Source organism: Castor canadensis, chromosome 10 (assembly GCF_047511655.1).
Source record: "Castor canadensis chromosome 10, mCasCan1.hap1v2, whole genome shotgun sequence".
Classification (NCBI taxonomy): domain Eukaryota; kingdom Metazoa; phylum Chordata; class Mammalia; order Rodentia; family Castoridae; genus Castor; species Castor canadensis.
This window is the reverse complement of record NC_133395.1, coordinates 56,451,364-56,477,203: the sequence shown is the minus strand read 5'-3', so window position 1 is coordinate 56,477,203 and position 25,840 is coordinate 56,451,364. Positions and strand designations below refer to the sequence as shown.

General features: G+C 40.3%; 1 protein-coding gene across 1 annotated transcript; it reads right to left on the bottom strand.

Moving 5' to 3' along the window:
• Window positions 1-6,936: 6,936 nt before the first annotated feature.
• Fam216b (family with sequence similarity 216 member B) lies at window positions 6,937-15,694 on the bottom strand. The gene is given in 5 exon segments (XM_020151972.2): window positions 6,937-9,568; window positions 9,571-9,663; window positions 11,203-11,323; window positions 13,807-13,918; window positions 15,532-15,694. Coding segments are annotated over 4 exon segments (495 nt in total). The 5' UTR covers window positions 13,906-13,918; window positions 15,532-15,694; the 3' UTR covers window positions 6,937-9,386.
• Window positions 15,695-25,840: the final 10,146 nt, after the last annotated feature.

Below are 25,840 nucleotides of genomic sequence, written 5' to 3'. Positions count from 1 at the left end.
AACATTAGACAAGCAGGCAGAGCACATCCTGCACGTACTTCACATCTTGCTCGTACCTCACATCTTGCTCGTATCTCACATCTTGCATTCCTCACATTCTATATGCCCTAACTGAGCCCTGCCGCATTGCTTATCTTATCTACATGGGATGTTTGGTACTGGTTTCTCCAACAAGGGGGTTGGGGCCCGCTGAGACCTCATATTCCTTTCAAATATGCCTGTTGTTTTTCTTCTCAATGGTGTGTTTCATTGTCTTTACTATCCAAGTTTTGTTCTTTACTTCTAAGCAGAATAAGATCCCTGCATTCATTTGTAATTATCATTCAACCTTTGATGATTAGGGGATGCTGGGAACTGACTTGGCAAAGGGAATAACAGTTTGGAGGGCTGTGTGCAGCAAATGGTGCTAAGGATGTAGCATGGGACTACATCTCGAGCCCTCCACCAACCCTTTTTTGTGAAGGGTTTTTTCAAGATAGGGTCTCGCAGAACAATTTAACCTGGGCAGGCTTTGAACCGCAATCCTCCTAACCTCTGCCTCCTGAGTATCTGGATTATATGCATGAGCCACTGGCACCTGGCCCTCACTTTTTTTTTTTGTGGTACTGGGATTTGAACTCAGGACATTGAGCTTACTAAGCAAGTACTGTACCACTTGAGCCACACCTCCAGCCTTTTTTGCTTTAGGTTGCTTTTCAGCTAAGGTCTTGCTTTTTGCCAGGGCCAGTCTGGGACTGTGATTCTCCTACCTATGTCTCCTGTGTAGCTGGCATTACAAGTGTGTACCACCACACCTGGCTTGTTTGCTGAGGTGGGGGTTTTGCTAGCTTTTGGCCTGGGCTGGCCTTGAACCATTATGCTCCTGATTTCTGCCTCCTGTGTGATGTGAGTCACTTGCCTGGCCGGCCCCATAACCCTCATTTTTATGACAGCCACTACCCTGTCATAAAAAAGCTTTAGAAAGCTTTTTGAGCTTTCTAAAAATACAATTATTTAATATATATTCCTTTGTGTCTGGTTAAGCCAGTTTAATTAGCTAACATTAATGAATGTGTATAATGTCAATTTTTGAGTGCTAATGCTTCCAGTCCATACAAAGTAGGAACTATGGTTATTCCCATTTTACAGATAAGAAACAGAAGCAAAGAGATGAAGTCTCTTTCATGCAATCATATCGCTGTTAAATATTATGCCTAGAATTCATCCTAGATGGTCAGATTCCATATTTGTGCTCTCAAATATTGCACCAATTACCTTAGCTAACAGCAAGCATTGGGAGAAAGGGAAGAACTGATACTTCTGACCAGTTTGTTTTGGCAAAAATTATGTAATACTTAGTTCTGATCAAAGACTCACATATCTACATAGCCACGAGGACCTGTGTCAGACAGAAGGATTTGTAGGGGGCCCCACTCCAGCTTGTCAGGACTCTTGTTTTGTTCTTCATTGGACTGAGTCCTGCAAGAGTAGAGAGACTCAGGAAAACCCCTCAAGGGGCAGAGCCTGCCATCTGTTGCCATGAACATCAATGACAACCTAAGCAGAGGCCTTCCTCTGCATACAGAGTCTTCAGTGTCCACCATCCGACCTGACCTGCTTGTAGCACTCAATAAATGTCTGGTGAATGAGCTAGAAGAACAGCAATGAAACTGGCTGGACTGGTTTTACCACACTGAGTCCATTTGTTGTTAGAATGTCATTGGGAGCAAAGCTCAGGTTTCCATGCTCTCTTCCTCTTTGGAACAGCGGCTGTTACTGGGGACCTGCTGTGGGCATGCTCATGGCTTCCCATGATGCTTTCTGGCAGCCATTTGTTTGCAGTTGTATAGACCCAGCTGTGAGTGTGTGCTGTTGTCTTTGTACATCTAAAAGCAGAGGCAGTCAATTAAAATACTGATTTATTTATATCTCCTTTGCGTCTTCAATTGAATATCTTGTTAAAAAGAATTCTATTAATATGATTTATCACAATAAACAGCATGGCTCCTGCTTTAATTAATTTGTCTATTTCTCCATATAAAATTTTCCCTGTATCCCTGTCCTACACCAGCTTTTCCTGTCTTTTTCACCCCTAAGATCTTTGCGGGTGATAATTTCTGCAGGGACTAGATTTTTTTTAATACAGTCTGCTTCTTAAATCATTCATTTTCTCATTTGCTAAGTACTGACTATAATCATCCCTTACATTTACTGAAATTAGCATGAGTTTTAAACCATTAGTCAGAAAGAAGAGACTAAAAAAAGGCTCTTGCTATTCTTTGAGGATAAAATGGTTGACGTTTTGTTAAGAGATTTTTATCTGACTCTAATTTCCTAGCTTTAATGTATTCTTAACAGTTACACATGGAATGGTTTGTCTTAAATGGAAGTGTATCTATAGTAGCGTAATTATATCCAGTCTTTAAAATGGATCATTTCACTTCACACATGCTATAGAATCTTGAATTTCACCTTTACTCATCACAATTTCTCTACTAAAAATGACTGCTACTCCAAATTCCTACATTGATGGATTGGATATATGAAATTTTAGCAGCAATTGTTCATAAATACATATTTATAACATCTGTTAATAGAGTAATAAAATATATTGTAATAACAACATGCTCTGTTTGATGGAATTTCATCATGAGACTCCATGATATCAGATTTGAAAGTGCCTTCCATTGGCTGGAAGTGAGATCGTTTGGTAGAGCTGCATGGAGAAAGCAGGATCAAGTAGGAATTCTAGGAAGGCTGAGTAGAATGGAAAAACACAGAAACTTGAATGGGCGCTGAATGAGCATTTTTAATATTCACTGCGCTCTCTTACACATTCATCCCAACTCAGTCATGAGCCCTCCAGTCCAGCTGCAGCCTCCCCTCCCCTACCAGCACACTCCCAACTGGCACCTCCAATGGCCTGATCTCACTCCTCATCTTCCTTACAGGCATTTGCCCTTTTCTGTCATCTCTCTTCTCTTAACCTCTGTAAGACTGACTTCCCTCCTACCTCTGAATGAGCACTCCTGGCTCCTCCAGGACTCCATGCTGTGCTTCCTGCTGTCTCTTAGGTACTGTGTTCTCTCACCTCTGCTCCTCTTCTCTGGAAGGCTCCCTCCCCTTCACCTCTTTACCACCCCTGTGCTCTACTATCTTCACTCCCTCTTTCACTACCTAATCTTAGATGTGCTTCAAACAGACCATTTGAAATATGGGATATTGTCTTCTGATCTTTGTTTTCTTACATAAATGTACAGTACAACACATAATATCATAGCTTATTAGATTTAAATAAATAATTTATAGGAGTGTTTTTCTTATAAAAAGCTAGACTTCTGAAACACCACTGACTTTCAGTGGTATCTGTGAAGTCACTTCGACTGTCCTTCTTGACTCATTATTTCTAAAGTAGGGATCATCTTTCTCTGGGACTTTCTATTTATAAACAGGTCCTCTGTTGCCCTCAGGTCTGCCGTGCTCCATGAGCCAGGATGATGCTCAGACTCACACCATGCCGCATCTGAGTGTCCCCATTACAGCTTGGTAATTGCCTCTGCCTGTACCTCAGCTGTGGTTTTTCAATAGCTACAGGAATTTCCTCTTCTTCTGACCTAACCGAGTCCATTGTCTGACTGGCATGGTATGATAGCTCTAATATGGAGAAAAATATGCGACAATTCTCCAGAGGCAACGAGGGATTGATTTCCAAAGCAGGGATTGATCACATTTCAGGCAAGTGACTGTAATTTAGGGGGAAGCAGAGTCAATGAAGCTGATATAATGGCTTCCTCCACAAGTACCGATGCAATTAGAAGCTCATTTTAATTGAAAAGGTGCAGGAACTCTTGGACATGGCCTTCCTCACAGAAGAGCAACTGGTAATGAAAACAAGGCGACGTTCACTCTGGCAGACTCGTGATGCATATTTAGTAATGCCATCTCTAGGGAAAGAAGTCATTTCAGTAGATTGTAACATACCTTGGCTCTTGAGTCAGAATAATAAGCAGTTTATTCACATGGGATATTTGGATCTATCATAGATACTTCTTTACCTTCCCCCCAAAAACACCTTTTTTTTTTTTTATCATGCAGCTCTTGCCCCTAACTTTTGCCAAGTTTTTCACAGAATTTTTTTTTTCCTTTGGTTATTTTCCAGATAGGGTCTCAAGAACTGTTTTGCCCAGGCTGGCTTTGAGCTGTGATCCTCCTGATCTCTTCCTCCTGAGTAGTTAGAATTGTAGGCATGAGCCACTGTGCCAGCAAAAAAGAAAAAAAAATTCTTATTTTAACATTGCAATTGGAATTGCTCCTTAAATGCAAAATACTTCTACTTCAGTATGTAAATATTACCTGGGATGCTATCTCCCACATTCTGATTATTGGGTCTAGGAGGAGCCCAGGAATTCGTATGTTTAGCGTTTCCTCAGTGGGTCTGGCATATAATTGCATTCTGATAAATTTTACTCTATGTATGTAGATTATTCAAGAATAAAGTATTAAAGCTTAAGTGTTTTGGACTTACCTGTTATCAGTTTTCTTCAATTGTGCTTTGGGGAACTGGAACGCAAAGCAGCCAAGTTTCAAGAGCAGGTCAGTTAGGAAGAAGTGTGCAGTGGGCCAGTCGTCTGCTAAGCAGGCTCAGCCTGGGTATCTCAGCAAGGAACCCTGACTGAGGGAGAAGTCAGCATGTTGCACTCTGAGTTTGCACATGGCAGGCAGAGGGCCAGAATTAGGGTAAGGTGAATGAGAAGTCTGGTGAGATTCACTATTGGGGTTGTGCAAACACAAGACTTTCCTTCAATTTTGCACTCCTACGAGTGCAAGTCACTCACTGTACCCTAGTCCTGGTTTTGGTAGACAGTTTCTGAAATGGCTCCCAAAGAGCCCCACCTTCTAGAAATTCTTGGGTAATCCCCTACCCTGATGAGTGGGGTGGATCTGGAACCATCATTTCTAATGAGTAGACCATAGCCCACAAATGTGATGGATTAGGTTATGAAAGGCTGTGACTTCCACCTTATGTGCATGCCCTTGATCTCCAATTCTGATGAAGTGAGTCACCATGTTCAGCTGCCTTGCTGAGGAGTCTATGTGACAGAACAGAGGACAGCTTCCAGCAAGTAAAGAACAGTGGCTCTGAGTCCACCAGTTCCCAAAGAACTTAACTCTACTAGTGATCACATGAGTGAACTTGGCAATGCCTGGATGGGTTTTTACATGAGACCACAAGATCAGCCAATACCTTAATTGCATCCTTGTATGGGACTGAGCCAGAAGCCCCAATGAATCCATGCCCAATTCCTGACCCTAAAACTGTGTGACAGTGAATATCATTTTAAGTCAGTAAGTTTTCAAGTTATTTATTATGCAGAAATAGATAACTAAAGAGGTGCGATAAAGATTTTGGTGACGGTGGAGGGATATTAGTTGTTGATCCTGAAGAAGAAAGGTGAGGTGTTGATGAGAACAGTAAATGAGCCTGTACTGCAGTTCTGCCCAGGGATGGCTTCTTTTTCTCCTCCTTCCCTCCAGTAAGCTGGAGAGGTGCCTTGTCAGGGTAAACTGCTAAACCTTGACACTGTTTTCTATCCAACCTCCAAGGTTATCACCATCACCACCTCAAGTCTTTCATGACTCTCCTGAAACTTGCCAGGGTTCCCACTGGGAAGGTGGCCATAAATAATAGTGGCAGGATATTCCACAACCCAAGTTCTCTGCCCAGCATCAATAGTCACTAGAATACAAAATTTAAAATATCTTACCTTGCAAGAATATGGAGCAACTAGAATGCTTCCATATTATTACTGGAAATGCAAAATGGCATAGCAACTTTGAAAACACTATAGCAGTGTTTTATTTATTTAAATGTAATTTAAATGTCCCATATCACCCAATAATTGTATTTATATGTATCCATCCAGGATAAACACTTGATGTTCATACAAAGACTTATGTTCAAATATTTATAGTGATTTAATTCATAATACTTCTGAACTAGAAACAAGCCATATGTTCATCAACTAGCCAATGGGTAACCAATTTATGGTGTATTTCTACAACAAAACGCTACTCAACAATGAAAGGGAATAGACTGCTAATATATATAATGATGAATTCTTAACACATCATATGAGGTGAGAGAGGCCAGACACAAAAGACCAGCTATTCTGGTTCCAGCTAGTTACATAAAATTCTGGAAAAGACAAAAAACTGTAAAAGCTTATAAAGCTAAATGCAGATCAGTGATCACCATTGGAGGGGGTTTGGGAGAAATAGAAATGCTGTATCTCATGACCGCGGTGTTGGGTATGTAACTGCATTTGTCAGAATTTGTGAAACTTTAACTGAGGGCATTTGTTGCACATAAATTATATAAACATTGGCTGGATATGTGGCTCAGTGGTAGAGTGTTTGCCTAACATGAGCAAGGCCCTGGATTTGATCCCCAGCACTGTAAGAAAATAAAAGACTTCTTCTCTGATATAAGTTATATGACGAATTGAAGTAATTCAAGTTCTGTTTCTTGTCTTTGCAATTGTTGGTCAAGTTTATTGTTTGAAAATAAGAATATATAGTTGCACAGGGGTTACAGACATGTCAGCTAATACTGTGTGTGTCAGGAGCCAACAATATACCATGGTGTATTAGCCCATTTTCTGTTGCTATAATGAAATGCCTGAGGCTGAGGATCATAAAGAGAAGAGGTTTTCTGAATTTCACCATCTTACAGAATACAAATCTTAGCAACGCCACACGGTCACTGGCTCTAACAAGCCTCCTCTAGTAACATCAGATCACAGCATCTGTAATAATGACAGGAGAATGTGTGTGTGAGAGAGAGCTCGTATGTCACATCAGGAAGCCAGGAAGCAATTCAAGGCTCAGGTCATTTTTAAAATACAATTGTCAAGTTTGATTTATTGAACACAAGATTTTATTTCCATACCCACTAATTAAAGAATATACAAATTTCTAAGTACATTGAATACTGACAAAAATTGACCTCTCACCAAGTGGCAAGTATCAAAGAATTAGTTTCATATAAATTTCCATACATCTGTAGAAATGCTTTTATGACCACTAACCAGAGTTCCAGAACAACATTGATTCCTTCTGGGGGTGATGCTCCCAGTGACCTCGTACTAGGCTCCACCTCTCAAGGTTGCCCACCACCTCCCAACACTGCCACACTTGAGGACCAAGCTCCCAACACACAAATCCTTGGGGACACACTCAAGCCACATCCAAATGATAGCATAAGGAGTTCTTTGCATTACTTTCCACGTAGAAAAAAACGACCATTAAAGAAAGTCAAATACTCAACAGTATCCATAGTATTTGTTTAGAACTTAGATCAAAAACCAATTTGTGGAGAGGGGGAGGAGAATTTAATCACTATTATTTAGAACTGCTGACTCATGGAAGTCAACATGTAGCATAGGCTAGATTTGAACTCACTATTCTATTACTTCAGCCTCCCAAATTCTGGGATTACAGATGTGCACCACCATGCCTGGCAGTACATTTATGTGTTCATGATGTTGATTGATGTTGTGAAAGCAAGCAATACAGTCTCCAACAGTTCAAAGTTGTAGATATGCCTAAAAGTGTCAGGTGTCCTCTCTTCCCCTTTAATTGTCTTTCTCAATGTAGGTGCCTTTTCCCAGAACTACAACTTACCACATTCCTCTGAAACTTCAAGTGTGGGTCTCTCACTGTGGGGAGCATTATCATCTCAGAAAGCAGAGCCAACAAGAGAGACCTCCCGCACAGCTTAGATCCATTTGATCTTTGGGGCCTATGACTTATACCTGCCCATCAACTTGTGAAAATCTCTATTGGAAACAAAATGCTTCTAAGATTTTTGATGCAGGATAGCAGGTCAGAATCCTGAGTGGCCTTGTTGATATTCTGCATCATTGGCCAAGGCTTACATTGCAAATATCTATGCCCATCAAAAAGCAAAAGTGTAAGGTAAAAGTGTCAGCAGTTCAGAGCAACAAGAGGCCCATGGTGGAAACAGAGGGTCACCTTAGGACTTCCACAAGCCTCTGTCCTTAAGAGAGCTACTCTTTAGCTCACCCCCATTCCCATTTGATTTTTTTTTTCTTCTTTTGAAACCAACTAACAATTCCTAATTTAAAACTGTAAAGTTACTTAGAGAACCTAAGAGAGCACCGGGATTTGCCATGATCAAGAAACTTCATTATGATTGAGGGAATGACCCTGTGAGATCAATGTGGGCTTCCTAAGACTTCCCATCAAAGTGGTGGGTCAACCATGGTCCCTGTCCTTCCCAAAGAAAAGTCAGGTAGTGTCTCAGAATCCATCCTGGGGGTTTTCAGAATCTTTTAACAACTTTCATGTCTTTTATGTTAATGATTACAGAGAGAATGTAATAATCATCAATGAGGCATTTTCCTGGTAATATTGGAGCAACTTCCTTTCAGATCAATGTTACATGTCCCGTGAACAGTGAGGTCATAGTCCATCTTGGCCTATTCCTTTGTGGGCATGACAGAGTTATGGCTCATGTGACTGGGATGAAACATTTTTTAAAAGGAAGATAAAGAAGAAATGTTTTTTACTTGACTGTATGTAAGCACTGGTGACTAATCTTCGATGCAGACAAGGAAATCATTGGTGATGAAAATAACTATTAAATATAAGTAATACACTATGCCATTTACACAGTGATCTGACTCACTGCTACCTCATTTTTTGCCTATTTGCCTAATCTTGTGTGCTTTGCTGAAAACCTTTGAGACCATGGGAAAGTTGGACTTGAGCTCAGTTTTTTGGGGCGATTTCTAGTCTGTTGAGAAGGTTTGTTTGGCTGCCAGGAGAAGGTGTGTTCATGAATTCTCTTACTGTGTCAAGGCCAATTACACCTGAATAGAATCAACCTAGCAGTGTCAGGCTGATAGCTGCAAGTTTCAAGATGACACAAAGTGATTTAGACAGGCTAGATCTTAAATTCTTCTCCTTTCTTGGTGGGGGAGAGGAGAAGAAGGGGAGGCACATGCCAGTTCTTGCTGAGATGATTCTAGGAGCTCCGTGACCTGTTTTTAATTCCATGTGGATTTGTGTATTTTTAGTACCCATAGTGAATGACTTATAGGGAATGGTCATCTAGGGATAGAGGGCCTAACACCTTCAGGTCACTTGTCCCCCTTCCCTGTTCTTGGGTTTTCTCTGTGAGGTTCTGATTCACAGGGATCTTTTACTTTGAGAGTTTTGAAAGTCACCTCAGTCTACAGATTAGACATGGAAAAGCTTGTTTATTCTCAGCTCTATAGCTTTTAGAACCCTACAACTTGTTCTTGCAGTAGAATTTATGTGAGTGAGACATTATTCCTAGGTCTGGGGTGTGAACTAGAAGTTCCTCTTTTATTCATTGGCATTCAACCAAAGTACACAAAGCACCCACCAGACATGAGGACATATGGACAAACTGCCTGTTTTAGAGACTGTCCAAAGCCTCTGCTTCTCGTGCTCTGCACCCCTTGCTGTGGGTCTTTGGTCCAACCCCAGGCTTGGGGACTGCTGACAGACATTTCCTTGTCATGGTTGAAGACTTCTGGGAAATGGTCCTCTGAGGAGCCACCTTGGCTGAGGCGATCTTGGTTGAATCTCTAAGGACAGTAGCACAACATGAGGCTTCCTGCTGAGTGATACAACCTGGGCAGGGGGCAGGTGGGAGGGAATGAGAGAAACTTCAAAGTCATAATTTTACAAAATAAGGAAAACTTTAAATATTCACATAAGTGTGCATGATTTCTATTTTTTTGTGGTTGGCATGCCCTATCTTTGAGGACAGGAAGTTTACTTTGCTTCTTTTGTATTTCTCATTCAATAAATTAATAACTATTTAATCATGATTAAATATCAAATATCCATGTCAAACCACTTGGAAAGGAAACTGCACATGAATAACTTATCTTGGCTATCAAAACTTTCTTCAGTCTGGGAAAAGATGTACTTGACCTCTCTGTGTTTCTCAAAGTGTTCTGCCAACACCAACTAGAGAATCAAAAGCTACATACTTTTCAAAAGTGCCTATTAAAATGCAGAGTTCTGACTCTGTTTCACAAAGACTGCTTTTTTGGCAGTGCTGAGATTTGAACTCAGGACCTCATAGTTGCTAGGCAGGCATTCTACTACTTGAGCCAAGCCTCAGCCCCTCCAAAGACTTTTTGCATCAGAAACTCGAAGGATTAGGCCTGGACACCTGCATTTTAATAAGGTGGCAGGTGGATTTTGTATACACTAAATACTGAATGTCCCTGCTTCTGGATTTATTGGTTTCTATGCAATTTTGTTCTGAAAATAAGGCTGCCAGAAGATGATGCTTCTGCAATACCTCAGACAACCAACAGTATCGGTCAAATTCTGACTCCTCCACTTATTCATTGGCTGACCCTGGTCAAGTATTTGCCTTTCAGCTTTCTATCAGAGTGGAAGAAGAGTGTCATAAATGGGGCTGGCAATCAGAAGCACTTCCTATAAGAAAAGAGACTTAACAACAATGGCACCATTTGATAGGTTGCTGCTTATAATGTGTGCATGTCTTTCACAACCACGATTTCACCTGTACTCCATGAAATCTGAAGGGGTTTAGTACAAGAGGAAAGAGAGCAGAGCATAGTGAGGGTGGGAGTGGCTGCTCTTCAGAGTTACCAGCTCTGACTTGAAGTCCTCATTGACACTGACTATCTATCTGTGGGGTCTTCACCAGCTTACTTGCCTGAGCTTTCCTTTTCTGTGACTGTAAAGTGGCGAGAAAGTGAGACATATGTAAAGTTCATAGCACAATGTACGGGACATGACAAATAACCCCCAAATGTAACTATTATCATTGCAAGTAAACCAAATTTCTGAGTTTGCACAAACAGCAAGGAGCAGAGCCGTGGTTTGAGCCTAGGTTTTCTAAACCCAATGCCATTAAGCAGCAGACCCAGTTCCTGTAAATCTCAGGGAGTTGTTAACATTTTATAACAATCCATACTCCAATTTCTTTAAACCCTCTTAATTTACCCATAAAACTTTGCTCTCTATTGTCAGGGATAATCATTCTTAAACTTGGCTAACCAGCCATGCTGATAAAATAGTTTGGCAGAGGCTATTCTATTTGAATTATTTATCTGGAAACTTGACTTCCAGCCATAGCACGAGAGTCGCTTCCTGACGTGTCTGGTTAGGTCAGGCAGATAAACTCACCCAGCCGCTGTTGGTGCACAAGGCTGTGAATATAGCAGGTCTGCAGGGCCTCCCACAGGGGCCTGGAGTCATAAATCCTCATGATGCTGTAAAGGTAGCACTGCTGCCCTCGGGTTAGGTTCTGCAAGCACAGAGCAGTTGACTTTGATGAATTCTACAGAATTAAAACTGTGATGCATTCAACTTCAGAATGAGATGCTTCTCTTGTGTATATGTACATTGAAATAATATGAGCGGGTAGTTTTCCTCTTAGTTTGCTTAAATAATCTTCCACTGGCCTGTGCAATGATGAAAATGGATAAGTAAAAAGATTCTAAGAAAGTAGGTCATGATTTTGGGCTGCGGGAGATCTAAGGATTTCTAAGATCATAGGATTTTGTTGATCTTTACTGAGAAAAGTAGGTTGAAGTAGGTTGTGAGAATCTACACGGGACCTGAAGTATGCCAGGCCTCAGGATGGGTGAGGCTCTCAGTGGAAAGTTCCCAGTAAGGGAGGAGAGATGAATAGATGGTAGTGTGGCAAGAGGTTAACATCAGTGGCAAAAAGGTGTTATGAAATCAGAGAACAAACTGCCCGTAGCAGTCAAGGCAGGCTTCCTAAATCAGAAGACTCCACATCAAAGTCTTAAGGGTGAGAAGGAGTCCCTGAGGAACTAAAATCCTTCTTCTCAAAGGGCCTGGGCAATACTAAGCATCTGTTAGGAATGCAGACCCCAGGGCTGGGGATAGAGCATACACAAGGCCCTGGGCTCATCCCAGCACCACAAAAAATATTTTTAATTAAAAAAAAACACCACCAAATTCTCTGGCATTGGCCTGCTGAGCCTAGCACTCTGGTGATTGTCCCAGTAGTTTTCACACACACACACTTAAATCTGAGACCCACTGGACTAGAAGAAACAGGCTACTTATAAACAGAGGGCAGAATAAGTGGTACAAATTCTAAGCAGTAGAGCACCTGCCTAGCAAGTATGAGAGTCTGAGTTCAACCCCAGCACCCCCGCCCCCCCCAAAAAAGACTCAAATTTTCTTATGGGCATGAAACATATCTGAATATGAAGGGAACCAAACTTTTTTTTAGTTCAAAGACGGTCTAGAGTCTGACTTCAAAAAAGCTGTAAAATTAGGCAGGGAGAGATGATGGGAACCTTTTATGCTATATTGAATTTAAAGATTCAGTTTTCCAGGGTAGTCATTAAAATTCTTTATAAAAGTCAGGGATTCTTCACAGGGATGATTTTGACCCCTCCCTCCAGGGTCACTTGGCGAAAGTTTTGATCATCGCAGGTGTAGGTAAGAGAAAGGGTCTTCAGTAGTAGAGGCCAGCGACGCTCTCAGCATCCTGCAGTGCACGGGGCAGCCTTCCAGCCTTGACAGAAACAGCCAACCCTAATGCCATACTTTAAGCTGGCCAAATTTTTACTTTAAAATTTCACTCTGGCCTTGCTGTGGTCATTGGTTTTGGGGAAGACAGACCATTGGGAGAGAGATCATTCAGGAGGCCACCGTCATAGAATAGAGGGAGGCAAGCAGGGACAGGACTTCAGTTACTATTTTATATCTAATATATATATTAGTATGTGTGCTAAGTTTTTTGTCTGTGCATCTCTAAGTTATAGCAATCCTGTGAAATGAGCAATTTACTGTGCTCACTTACAGATGGGAAACTGAAACAGTGGCATCTCTAGAAAAGTCAAGTTAACAGAAGTTTGTCTTAGCTGAAAAAAATAATTCAAAGCAATGGCAGAATTTTCAAAACTAGTTGATAATCCGTAATAAAAAACTAAACTTTAGATGTTATATAAAAGCTGGGTAAGGAGACTTTTACCTGTTTGAAATTTTGTGTGGGACTAAAATCTATGAGACAATTTTTGTTTGTGTGTTTGTTTTAAGTGTAGAGAACTTAAATTTGATATTGAAAATAAAGCAGAGGAAAAGTAGCAAAGTCAAGTGTGTCAAAATTTGAGACATTATTTCAGTCTTACAATTTCTGAATTTGAAGAAGAAAATGTATTCCTCTCCTGAATAACTAATTAAGCTTTTCAAATGATTGAAGGCAAGATAATATGAAAATTGCAAGCTAATTTCAAGAGCAAAGCTATTTCTATTATGTAAGGTAAAACCTTAAAAGTTATGGTTTTATAAAGGAAAAACATGCCTACTTCTTTTTTCTTAGTATAACTGTAAATATCGTAAATGACAAGTAGCAGATAATGTTTCTAAACATTCTTACCCTGTTGCCTATCCTCCCTTGAAGGCATGGCAAAGAACTGAATTTTTATAGAGCATCTATTGAGAATGGCTGTTAACTAACGTGGAACAAAAAGGAGTTAACAGCTCTCTAACTGGATGCCACAGTGTTACCAATTAGTGAGTTTCCCCAAACTGGTAGCAAGTCAGCCACAAAGAGGTGGCAGTTTCCCAGAGTTCCTGCAATGGGGTGGGTTTAGGATTAGTGTGTGCTCATTCCTTTACTCCTGCAGCCTTGAGCACACACTTGCATGAATTCTCCCTAATGGTGTATAAACAAGACATTAGAAAAAGTCCTCAAGCTTCGAAGAAAAGACAGACAAGGCCCCTTCATGTGTGAGTAAAATGCTGTACCTTCAGCAGGGAGGTGTCAGAAGCTGAGGGAGGGACTGAGATACGAGGAATTTGCAGAACATTCTGGAGATTTTGTTGTCGTTTCCAGTTTCTTCCCATCCTTGATCCTGTACTTTCAAGGAATAACAAAGCATAGCATAAATTTTCATTTGTTCAATCAATTTGGGGATAGACCTAAGAAAATAAGTAAGTAAATAAATAAGTGTTATTTATTCCAAGAAATAAGAACATTTTCTCATGTTTCCAACTAATTGGACCTCACCAGGTTACTTCATTCTGCATCTTTTCCTATTTCATTCCTTATTATGGAAGGAATAATTCAGAATCCTGTGTTTCTGCTTCACTGTGTTTGGAACAGGTGGCTCATAGAGCCATACCACATCAGTAGCTACTTCCTGATAATTTTAAATAATGTTATCATCTTATCTGATTCTAAAAGCTATATGTATATGTCATTTTGGAAAAATTTGGAAAATTTAAAAATTGGAGAAGAAAAATATGATTACCCATCTCTATTACTTGCATTTGATTGGCTTCCTTTTTATTTATTTAGGGTTTTTCTTCTGTGTACCTGTGTACATTGTATATGACTTGAGAAAAAGATGATGACCAATATATGTGTTGTGGGCCTTCCCAGCTCATTAAATATTCCTTAAAATAATGATTTTTAGTAGCAGTATATCTTTACATCTTTCTCCATTTCTTACACATTTCAATCTGCAATATTATAGCACTCTACTATAAAGTAAAATAGTAAACTTAGTCATGCTCCTTTCCACTTGCCTGCCAAGATTACAGAATGAAGCAGTTGCATCTGCTTTAAGTCTCTCTTGCCAGTGATTTAGAATCTGAAGTGTATATAATAAGAAGAGAATAATAACTTGGGAAGAATGAACATATCAGAATAGTGTGACCATGGCAAACAGTAGAAGCCCGGAGATTTCCCTTTCTTCTCATTCCTTTGCCTTTATCAGCAGTACAAACTACATAATGACAGAACATGAGAACACAGCAAATTAAATACAGCCATATCTAGACATAATCAGACTGTTGTCAATAGCTGTACCACAAGCTAACTGCAGAAAAGAAGCTATTATAGAAGTTGCATGCCCAACAGACTTGAGTTTGTTCCTTTTTGTTCACTAACAGTATACACACACATACACACAACACACACAATGGCACACCCCACACACATGCTTAAAAAGCATTTCAAATGTGTGAACATTCTGACCACAGATCTAACAGATCTTTCAAAAGAGAACTTTACTAGAAAAACATCAGTCAGTATCCTTTTGTACACTGTCTCCAGAATATAAACTTATAAATTAAACCATAAATATGATATTTAAAACTATTTTCCTTCAGTGGGCACTCCAGAATGATCAAGATAAACTCTTTCAGTGTTCTCTCTGAAACCTACACTCTATCTCGCACTCAAATCATCTCAATAACCCTCCTCCCACTTTCCAGATCTGTAGAGCACAGAATAAATATTCTCCAAAGCTGGGAAGATTTCTTCTGTCCTCAACCAGCATAAGGAAATGACTGGTGATCTTTCTTCTGGTAACAGTTCCTTATGCTTTTCTTGGGCTATTGCTGAAGAAATCTATCTTACCTACTCAAGTGCCCTGTATTAAAATGCCCAGGGAATTCTGGGCGAAAAACATCTACAAATTAAATAAATCTGCAACAAAAAGACCAATTCAGTTAAAATGAACTTACTTCGTGTTGTGGTACAACCTTTTTAAAGGCTGGCATTCATACTCAATGCAGTGTCTTTGCAGAGTCCTCTTGCAGCGGTGGTGGAAATTCAGTCTGTTGACAAGCTAATACCCAAGCAACATCTCATGGTGAAACAAAGAGCTGGGAAGCTTGGCTGCATGCCTTTCCCTGCTTCTCTATGACATCTGACTGCGCAGTATTTTTTTTCTTCCAAGTTTTGTGTCTAATCAAGGGTCAACTTCACTGGGTGTACAATCCCAGCATTTGGAAAGCTAAGGTAGGAGGATCATAAGTTTGAGGCCAGTCTAGGCTACATAGCAAGACTCTGTCTCAAAAAGAGGCTATATGTGAGGGGGAGAGGTCAACTTCTTAATCAATCATATCTGCATAATATACAAACATGGTATAGAAAAGTACATGGAAACAGATCCTGAGCACTGAAGGTGAAGAATCCATCAGTTCAACATGCACCATTGTCTATTGAGATCAGTGTGGCATCAAGTTTTTCTAGGATATGATGCTTTCCAGGGCACAAGCTCATTCATGTGTGACTACTTCCCACATTTGGAGTTAGTAACCCCCATCTCCATTGCTCAGAATAGTGAAGGAATGGTTCCTAAATATGGAGCTATGGATGTGAAGTTGATTGTGGTGCCTACACTATGGAATCATCCCATATGTGTAGATAATGGCCTTTTTCATTTGGGTGGGGAAGATAAGATGTTCTCTGTATTTAATGGTGGTTATAAGCTACACAATAATAATGCACCTGTGGCACAAGGTACAGTCTGCATTGACCTTCCTTCCTCTGTAACAGCATTATTACTATAGACTTCCTATCTTTTTCAAGAATCTTCCTTATCTTAATACGAGCTTATCTGCAAAGAGGAAGAGTTCGTAGAGAAAATGGAAGCAGAGATACCAAAAGAAAATCATGAATCGAAAACTCTTAGACTGAGGGGAAGAAGCAAACACAGGGAGATAAGAGTGATAAATTATATGCCTTAAAGAAGAAAGGGCTCAAGTGGCAGAACACCTACCTAGCATGTGCCCTGAATTCAATCCCCAGTACTACCAAGGCAAAAAAGGAGAAGAAAAATAAGAAGCAGGAGGAGGAGAAAAAGAAGAAGGAAAATAGAAGATGAAGAGGAGGAAGAGGAAGAAAGGGCTCAACATATATAAAAGCTTTGTGATCTCCTGGGAAATAAACATTACACAGACAAGACTCTATAAACGCCAGGGAATACCACAAAACCTTGCACCGGATCTGAGAGGTTGGTGATTTTCTGCCAAGAGATAAGAACAGTTGCATGCAGAGTTAAGATTGTCAACTGAGTCTTCCTTGAAAGTTTTCCTAGGATATGGTGCTTTCCAGAGCACAAGCCATCAGCTCATGTTGCACACACATGCTCACTCCTTACATCATGCATTACTTCCTGCCCAATCAGAAAATTAGTAACATCTAGGTGCTTGATAAAGAGGGCATTTATTATAGGCAGTCTGTTATAGAAGTCTGGAATTGGCTTGAACAGGGAAGACTAGGTTACGCAAGGTCTGGCATTACACTAAACTACTAACATATCTAGAGCTGGAAGACAAAAAAGAAAAAGGTTTACCAAGAGTCCATTAACCTGCATTTAACAGACACCTTGCTTCTATGTGCTTGCTCAAACAGCTGATGTTACTGTTGCTGTCACCACTGTTGCTATTGTCCCTGCTGCTATAGTCACTAACCCAGATGCAAACGAGTAAGGAAAAGCAAAATGGTTTCTTTCCTCTAGTCTTCATCTTCTGCCTTCATTGGATGCCAGCTCGCAAGGGGTTTGGGGAAATGCATTTGGTAGTCTTCTACTCCTGTGGTAAAGACAAAGGTAAAGCATGAACCGAAGAAATAATGGACACTGTCCCACACACATCAACAAAAATTTGAGAAGCACCTCTGGGATCTAGTGAAGTCAGACAGGATGCTGAAGGACTTAGAAATATGGTCAATGTTTGCCTATATCACTAAAGGATGAAATTTTATAAGAGAAATAAGAGATAACTTACTAGCTATATAGAAGGCATCAAAGAATTAGATACAATTTTTTTAGACAGTAACTTAAGATTAAGATTTAAGGAAACATACAATGTCCAAACATTTTTTTGGTTTGGACCAAAAAGAAAAAAAGTTTTCTCAAAGACTAGCTCAACATTTCAAGAGAAGTGAACACTAATAATTAAAAACAAAATTAATACATGAAACAAAATGTAAGTATAATAGAGAAAACAGCCTTGACTACCTTTAGAAAGGCTATGTTAAATCAAAACTCCTGAGACACAGAGAGCTGTGAAATAAAAGGATTAATTGAGCCATTACAGATGCTAGCCAGAAAGAAAACACTGATCCCAAATGGTACCACAACCTCCAGGAGCAAGGCAAGGTAGCTATTGGAAAAAATGTGTGGTAGGTCTAGAAAGGCATAGTATTTTATAATGAAAATTTGAGGAAGATAGGCAGAAGTTGTTTACATGGAAACTACATTGACTGTGTAGAAGATGGGCAGGATTACAGGAAGCAGGGAGAGGTTGAGATGGGAGGGCATCCTAAGGAGAAACAAGTGCTGCCTCTGGATTGGCTGGGGACTTCCTGCAGTGTACATGGAACCCACAGTGCTAGGCCAGGATTACAGTTAAGGTTTTAACTTAAGTTCAAGAATGTGAAATGGGTTTTTTTTTTGTTCTTTTTGGCCTGTTATTTGTTACTTGTTAACCTCTCCCATCCTTGGGGCCTTTGTAAGTAAATTTAGGGCATCTCAGAATTTATTCTTATCTGATGCATAATTCTCCATGGTTAAAACATTGGTATAGCAATGAGACACAATGATTAAGATATTGGTAACAGCTTCATACCAGTGCTTGAAACATGGGTAACAAAGTGTTCTCAAGGAAGAGCAGGCAATGTGACCTCATGGGCTATACTAAGTGGGAAAGAAGGACCCACAGTTGGAATCCAAGATAAGGTTAAATTCAATTCACAGAACTCAGTCTACTAGATGTCTGATAGAGTCAGAGGGTCATTATATATTGCAGGAATAAGTGCTTCCCTGAACACATCTTGAGGACAATTTCCTAAAAGGAAATTATCTGCTCATGTCCTTTTCCTCTTACTTCTTCTGCAGAGTCCCCTCAGTTGCAGAAGTCTCTGTGTGGACAGTCACTGTAAGAGTTGCTTAAATTGCTATGGGTGCTATGGGTGAATCAACTAACAGGAGGAAAGCTTTGCTATCTCTGTCTCCATTTTGTACCTATTGTTGTTTGCACTGAGGCATTCTCTCCTGAAACCACCTGGGAATCAAGGAAGGACAGGAATTATCAATAACATCTTTATGACAAGGAACTAAAACTACCCCCTAAGGAATGGCAGAGCCTTACAGAAGAGACCACCCCCCTAAATGAAGACAATCACCTGTAATGATGAGGCTGCACACTGGAACAGGAGTAATCATCTTATGGGAACCAGATTGCTCCTCTCAAGTCACGACAGGGATAACAACTTCTCTGGAATCCTTAAAGAAGGACAGAGATAATGGTTATCCAGGCCCCACTGGAATACATCTGTGATTGTGACCATTTAACTATGCATACCTTTTGTGCCCTGCCATAATTCTTTGTCTATTTGAAGCTAAAGCGCCCGTCTATACCCTGAAGATGGCTGAATGCTTTCTGTGCCTCTTCCCATGGTGTTTCCTGGGCCCTGTAATACATCTCCTTTCTCTGTCCTTCACCATGTCTCTTTATTTGTCATATAGGGACAAGTGGCCCTGACATGGACCTGACATGGCCCATAAGTTTAGGCCTTGGGTCCAAAACTTCAGGTTCATTATCAGACACAGATATCTCCCCTTGGCCACCTAAGTACTCAGAAGGCTGTAGTGTACCATAATGAAGTAAAAGAAGAGTCCCACACCTTAATCTGCTCTGACTCTAACTTAGTCTTTGCTGGGCTCTGATTTCTCATCTGGCTGTATAGCTCCTTCAGCTCAATCTTGTTTGGCAATGGAGGTTGAGTAGATTGTTATTTTCCTTCTAATTTTTTCCAATAAACTTATACTTTTCCAGGACTTAAAAACAAAAGCTCTCACAAGTAGCAAATTCTTCAGTGTTATAACCAAAGTCCTAGAGCAGAGGCATGACAATGGCGATTTCAACATGTTAGGTTGTCCACTCCATCTCAAGACACCAATTAAGGAGATAAGTAGTGGGGAAGGTCATAGAACAACATGTTACTAGAGAAGAGAAAGGACCAAAGAGGATAAGAGAGAAAGGGGAAGAAATCCTCAACTCAGAGGCCAATTTCCATGCAAATCACAGGAACTTGAAATCTGTGATGTAAAGCATTTCAAGGGATTTCACAAAAGAAGAAGCTCACAAGTGGAAGTTTAGCAAGGATTTATTCAACAAAACAGGATAAAGTGTTTGTGTGTGGGGAGGGGGGAGAATGGGAAAGGGAAAGAAAAGCAGCTCCTGCTTGACATGCAGGGGATAGAATCAGAGATGCTCAAAAAAAGGTGGTCTTTGTCCAGGATACATTTATAAGTTCTGAGCTGGGGGACCAAGTACTTATTATAGACTTACTGGTCCCCAAAACAAGGGAACATATTTGACCTAAAAAAATCACTTTTTTGGACTGTACAAACCATTTTTAGCGATAGAAAACTACTTTGGATATAGAAGCAGTAGTTATTAGCAAAGGAAAAGCTGGGCATGGTTAAAATATGTGTTAAGGAGTTTGGGAAAATAGATTTTAAAATCTGAAGAAAAATATAAAGTAGAATATAACTAAAGAAGGAAAAGGTTGATCTAGGCATGGTGGTGTGTACCTGTAATCCCAGCTACTTTGGAGGAAGAGGCAGGAAGATCTCAAGCTCAAGGCTGGCATGGACAAGGTGAGCAAGACCTTATTTCAAAAACAAAATAAAGACTCCTGCCAAGCTCCCGGGAGCCCCAGGAGGAAAGAAAGGAAGAGGAGTAGGGGGCAGGGTGCCCCTGGGGCCTGACCGCAGAGAAACTCCATCAAGAAAACAAATCTCGGCTCCAGACTCTGGAAGGAGTGGGGAGCCTGCTGGGTGCCCTGGCTTGTGGCCTGCCTGATGGGGTCATGAGGAGGACAGTCAGGTTACCTGTTGGGAGTGGGACTTGGGCTCCAGTGGCTTCCAGAAGGAGTTGGTCAGCTTGCAGAGCCTCATGGGCACGGTCTGGGGCAAGTTGGCCATCTTGGGGTTCATGATGGCGTTGAAGAGTGCCTCCAGTGAAAATCGGAGATCCAAGATGATGACAAGGGCATAGAAGCAGACAGCATGAACTCCAAGACTCCAATACCTCTCTGAGACACTGGAGCCACACTTGGCAGAAATAAAGCAGCAAGGAAAATCAAAACTTTGACATCCTGAATCCCTAGCCCATGGAAAGCTTCTCCACGCCACGTTACACTGAGAAAACAGGAGGGCTGCTGCCTCCGGACACTGGTTCCAACCTGCTTGGGAGACATTCGGCAGACCAACAGGTGAGCACCAAGTGTCAAGCAGTTTTCTCCTAGCCACCCCTAGGACAAACCACATAGCCCCCTGGGCAGACTGACTCCCCTGAAAAAAAAAAACTGAACAATAAACAAGGAACTGAAAACTAGCACACAGCAGAGGGATGAAGTTGCCAAACGTGCACCGGAGAAGGGGGGAAGGGCAAGGAGATGATTTCCATGAGAACTTTCAGTAAACAATGGCTAGAAAGGCAGAAGGACTGATAGTGGGTGGGTGATAAGCCACTGCCTGAAATAAGGCAGGTAACGGTCCACAAAGTTCATCTCCTGAGCCAGTGAGCAACATCCAAAGTCAAACGACACTGCAAAATTGAAAAATAATCAGCAAACCATCACAACACGCGTCCATCAGCCCGCTGATGGATCACTGACCTTGCCCCAGAGAAAGGGGGCGAGGCAAAGAAACAAGCCCTCAGTAATCAAGCACACTGAAAAGCCAAGTCCAAAGCAGGACAGCTGGTGGTCTACAGAGCTGTTCTCTGGTACCTGAAGACACCATACAAACTTACACTGCCACACTCCACTGAAGGAGGAGCTGACCAAGCAGCTTCCTCTGAAAGACAGAAGGAAAAGAAATTAAAACCCTACCCAGGCAAGACTACGACAGAGCTTCTACTTAAATTCCAACACCAGGTTTGGATGCTGGAGGCACAACAACAGAACTCAAACTAGGACTAAAATTCTATTGTTCCTATTGTTTGTTTGCCTGTTTGTTCTGTTTCTTGTTTGTTTGTTCATCTCTCCACATTGATTTCTTTGGAGTTTTTTTTTTGTTGTCATTGTTAGTTTTACTATTGTGAATTAGCAAATACTAAATTACACCCAGACCATGGACAGAAATAACACACACACACTTAGCTACAAACCCAATACAGTCACAAAACAAAATTAAACCAAGGGAAAGAAAACAGGTGACTGAAACTACCAACTAGACTATCAAGTACATAGTTGCACAGTACAAAGTGGAGCGATAGGAAGATGAAAAACGGATGGAAAACATTCTCCCCCCAAAAATAATTTAATGCAAGATTCAGAGGAAAATGAAGAAAACGGATACCCAGTTCTGGACTCCAACAAAACAAAGATAAACAATACCAAGAAACCCAATGATGCCCACAAGAACACTCTCAAAGAAGAAATTCTGCAAGTAATCACTGAGAATTTCATGAAGATGATACTAGACACAGTTAACCAAAACATACAAGAGGCACTCAAGAAATTTCAAGGCACCAAAAATAAAGAATACAAGAAGACACAGAAACAAATAAATGAACTCATAGGAGCCCTAAATAAACACCAAAGTGAAACAGAGGACACTATAAATAGAGAAATATATGAATTAAAGATGAAAATAGACAATAGTAAAGAGGAAACAACCCATGATACAGAAAATCTCAGAAAAAAGAATGAAACAGAAATACAAAACATATTGGAAGGCCACTCCAGCAGACTAGAACAAGCAGAAGACAGAAGAGCTATTACTCAAACAACTCAAGACCTGTGAAAGGAATGCGCAAGAATTCACTGACTCCATCAAAAGACCAAACCTGAGAACCATGGGCATTGAAGAAGGAGAAGAGGTGCAAGCAAAAGGGATTTGTAATACATTCAACAAAATAATAACAGAAAATTTCCCAAACCTGGAGAAAGCTATGCCCATTCAAGTACAGGAAGCTTCCAGGACACCAAACAGATCTGACCAAAATAGAACTACCATATGACATATTATCATTAAAACAACAAGCACAGAAAATAGAGACAGAATATTGAAGGCTGAAAGAGAGAAAAAATAAATAATATACAAAGCTAAACCCATCAAAATCACAACAGATTTCTCAACAGAAACCTCAAAAGCAAGAAGGGCATAGAGTGAGGTACTCCAGGCACTGAATGAAAACAACTTCAACCTTAGGATACTCTACCCAGCAAAACTATCACTCAAAATAGATAGAGCAATAAAAGTCTTCCACAATAAACAGAAACTAAAACGATATATGAACACCAAGCCACCACTACAAAAGATTCAAGGAATTCTGCACACAGTAAATGAAAGCAAACAAAACCATGAGAGGACAGGCAACACCAAACCACAGGAGAAGAAAAGACAAGGAACCAAAGAGTAACATTAATTCAGCTGCACATAATCAAACCCTCAAACAACAAAAACAACTAAATGACAGGAATCACCACATACTTATTATCAATGTTAACACTGACTGTTAATGGATTTATTTCCCCCTTCAAAAGACACCGTTTGGCAAACTGGACTAAAATGAAGATCCAACAATCTGTTCTTTATAGGAACCCATCTCATTGACAGAAACAAGCACTGGCTCAGGGTGAAAGGCTGGAAGAAGGTTTACCAAGCCAATGGCCCCCGAAAAAAATGCAGGAGGAGCAATACTTACCTCAGACAAAGTAGAATTCAAGCTTACATTGATCAAATGAGATAAAGAAGGACATTCCATACTAATAAAAGAGGAAATACACCAAAAGGAAATAACAATTATCAACCTATATGCACCCAACATCAGTGCACCCAATTTCATCAAACACACTCTGAAGGACCTAAAAGCATATACAGACTCCAACACTGTGGTAGAGAGAGACTTTAATATCCCCCTATCACCAATAGATAGGTCATCCAAACAAAAAATCAACAAAGAAATTCTAGAACTAAATCACACCATAGATCAAATGGACCTAGACGATGTCTACAGAATATTTCATCCAACTTCCACACAATATACATTCTTCTCAGCAGCCCATGGAACTTTCTCCAAAACTGATCCTATCTTAGGGCACAAAGCAAGCCTCAGCAAATATAAGAAAATAGAAATAATCCCGTGCATTCTATCTGATCACAATGCATTAAAACTAGAACTCAACAACAAAAACAACAGCAGAAAATATGCAAACAATTGGAAGCTGAACAACACATTGTCCAATGATCAGTGGGTCACTGGTGAAATAAAACAGGAAGTTAAAAGGTTCCTGGAAGTTAATGAAAATGAAGACATGACCTACCAGACCTATGGGACACAGCAAAGGCAGTCCTAAGAGGACATATGCAAATCTATAAATGTAATACAGCAAGCACATTAATAGAAGCAAAGACAAAAACCAGTTGATCATCTCAATAGATGCAGGAAAAGCCTTCAACAAGATCCAACACCACTTTATGATAAAAGCTCTAAGAAAACTAGTAATAGAAGGAAAGTACCTCAACATTGTGAAGGTTATACATGACAAACCTATAGCCAACATCATACTTACTGGAGAAAAACTGAAACCATTTCACCTAAAATCAGGAATGAGACAAGGGTGCCCACTATCCCCACTCCTATTCAACATAGTCCTGGAATTCCTAGCCAGGTCAATTAGGCAAGAAGAAGAAATAAAAGGAATACAAATAGGTAAAGAAATGGTCAAAATATCCCTATTTGCAGATGACATGATCCTATATCTTAAAGACCCAAAAAACTCTACCCAAAAACTCCTAGACACCATAAACAGCTACAGCAAGGTGGCAGGATACAAAATCAATTTACAAAAATCATTAGGTTTTCTATACACCAACAATGAACAAATTGAGAAAGAATATATGGAAACAATAACATTTACAATAGCCTCATAAAAAAATCAAATACCTAGGAGTAAACTAGAACTCTGAAGTTAATACAGGAAAGAGCAGGGGATACTCTGGAAGCAATAGGTATAGGCAAGAACTTCCTCAATAGAACCCCAGGAGCTCAGCAACTAAGAGAAAAGGACAAATGGGACAACATGAAATTAAAAAGCTTCTGCAGAACAAAAGAAATGGTCTCTAAACTGAAGAGACCACCCACAGAGTGGGAGAAACCATTTACCAGCTACACATCAGACAAAGGACTGATAACTGGAATATACAGGGAGCTCAAAAAAGTAAGCTCTCCCAAAATCAATGAACCAATAAAGAAATGGGCAACTGAACTAAACAGAACTTTTTCAAAAGAAGAAATTCAAATGGCAAAAAAACACAGGAAAAAATGCTCACAATCTCTGGCCATAAAGGAAATGCAAATCAAATCCAGACTAAGATTCTACCTCATCCCTGTTAGAATAGCTGTCATTAGCAACACCACCAACAACAGGTATTGGCGAGGATGTGGAGAAAAAGGAACCTTCACCCCTTCTGGTGGTAATGCAAGCTAGTGCAACCACTCTGGAAAACAATAGGGAGGCTTCTTAAAAAACTAAACATAGATCTGCCATATGATCCAGCAATCCCATTCCTAGGGATATATCCAAAGGAACGTGACTCAGGTTATCCAGAAGTACCTGCACACCCATGTCTATTGCAGCACTATTCACAATAGCCAAGTTATGGAAACAGCCAAGATGTCCCAGTACTGATGAATAGATCCAGAAAATGTGGTATTTATACACAATGGAATTTTACTCAGCCATGAAGAAGAATGAAATCTTATCATTTGCAAGTAAATAGATGGAACTCAAGAACATCATCTTGAGCGAGATTAGCCAGGCTTAGAAGACCAAAAATCGTATGTCCTCTCTCATACACAGACTTTAGATCTAGGGCAAAGGCAGTAATGTTGTTTGACTTAGTCACATGCTAAGGGGCGAGCACATGTTGGAGGAATAGGGATAGGTAGGAAACCCAAAACTTGAAAATGTTTGATGTCCCCACTGCAGAGGAGCTAATACAGTAACCTTAAAGTGATAGAGGTC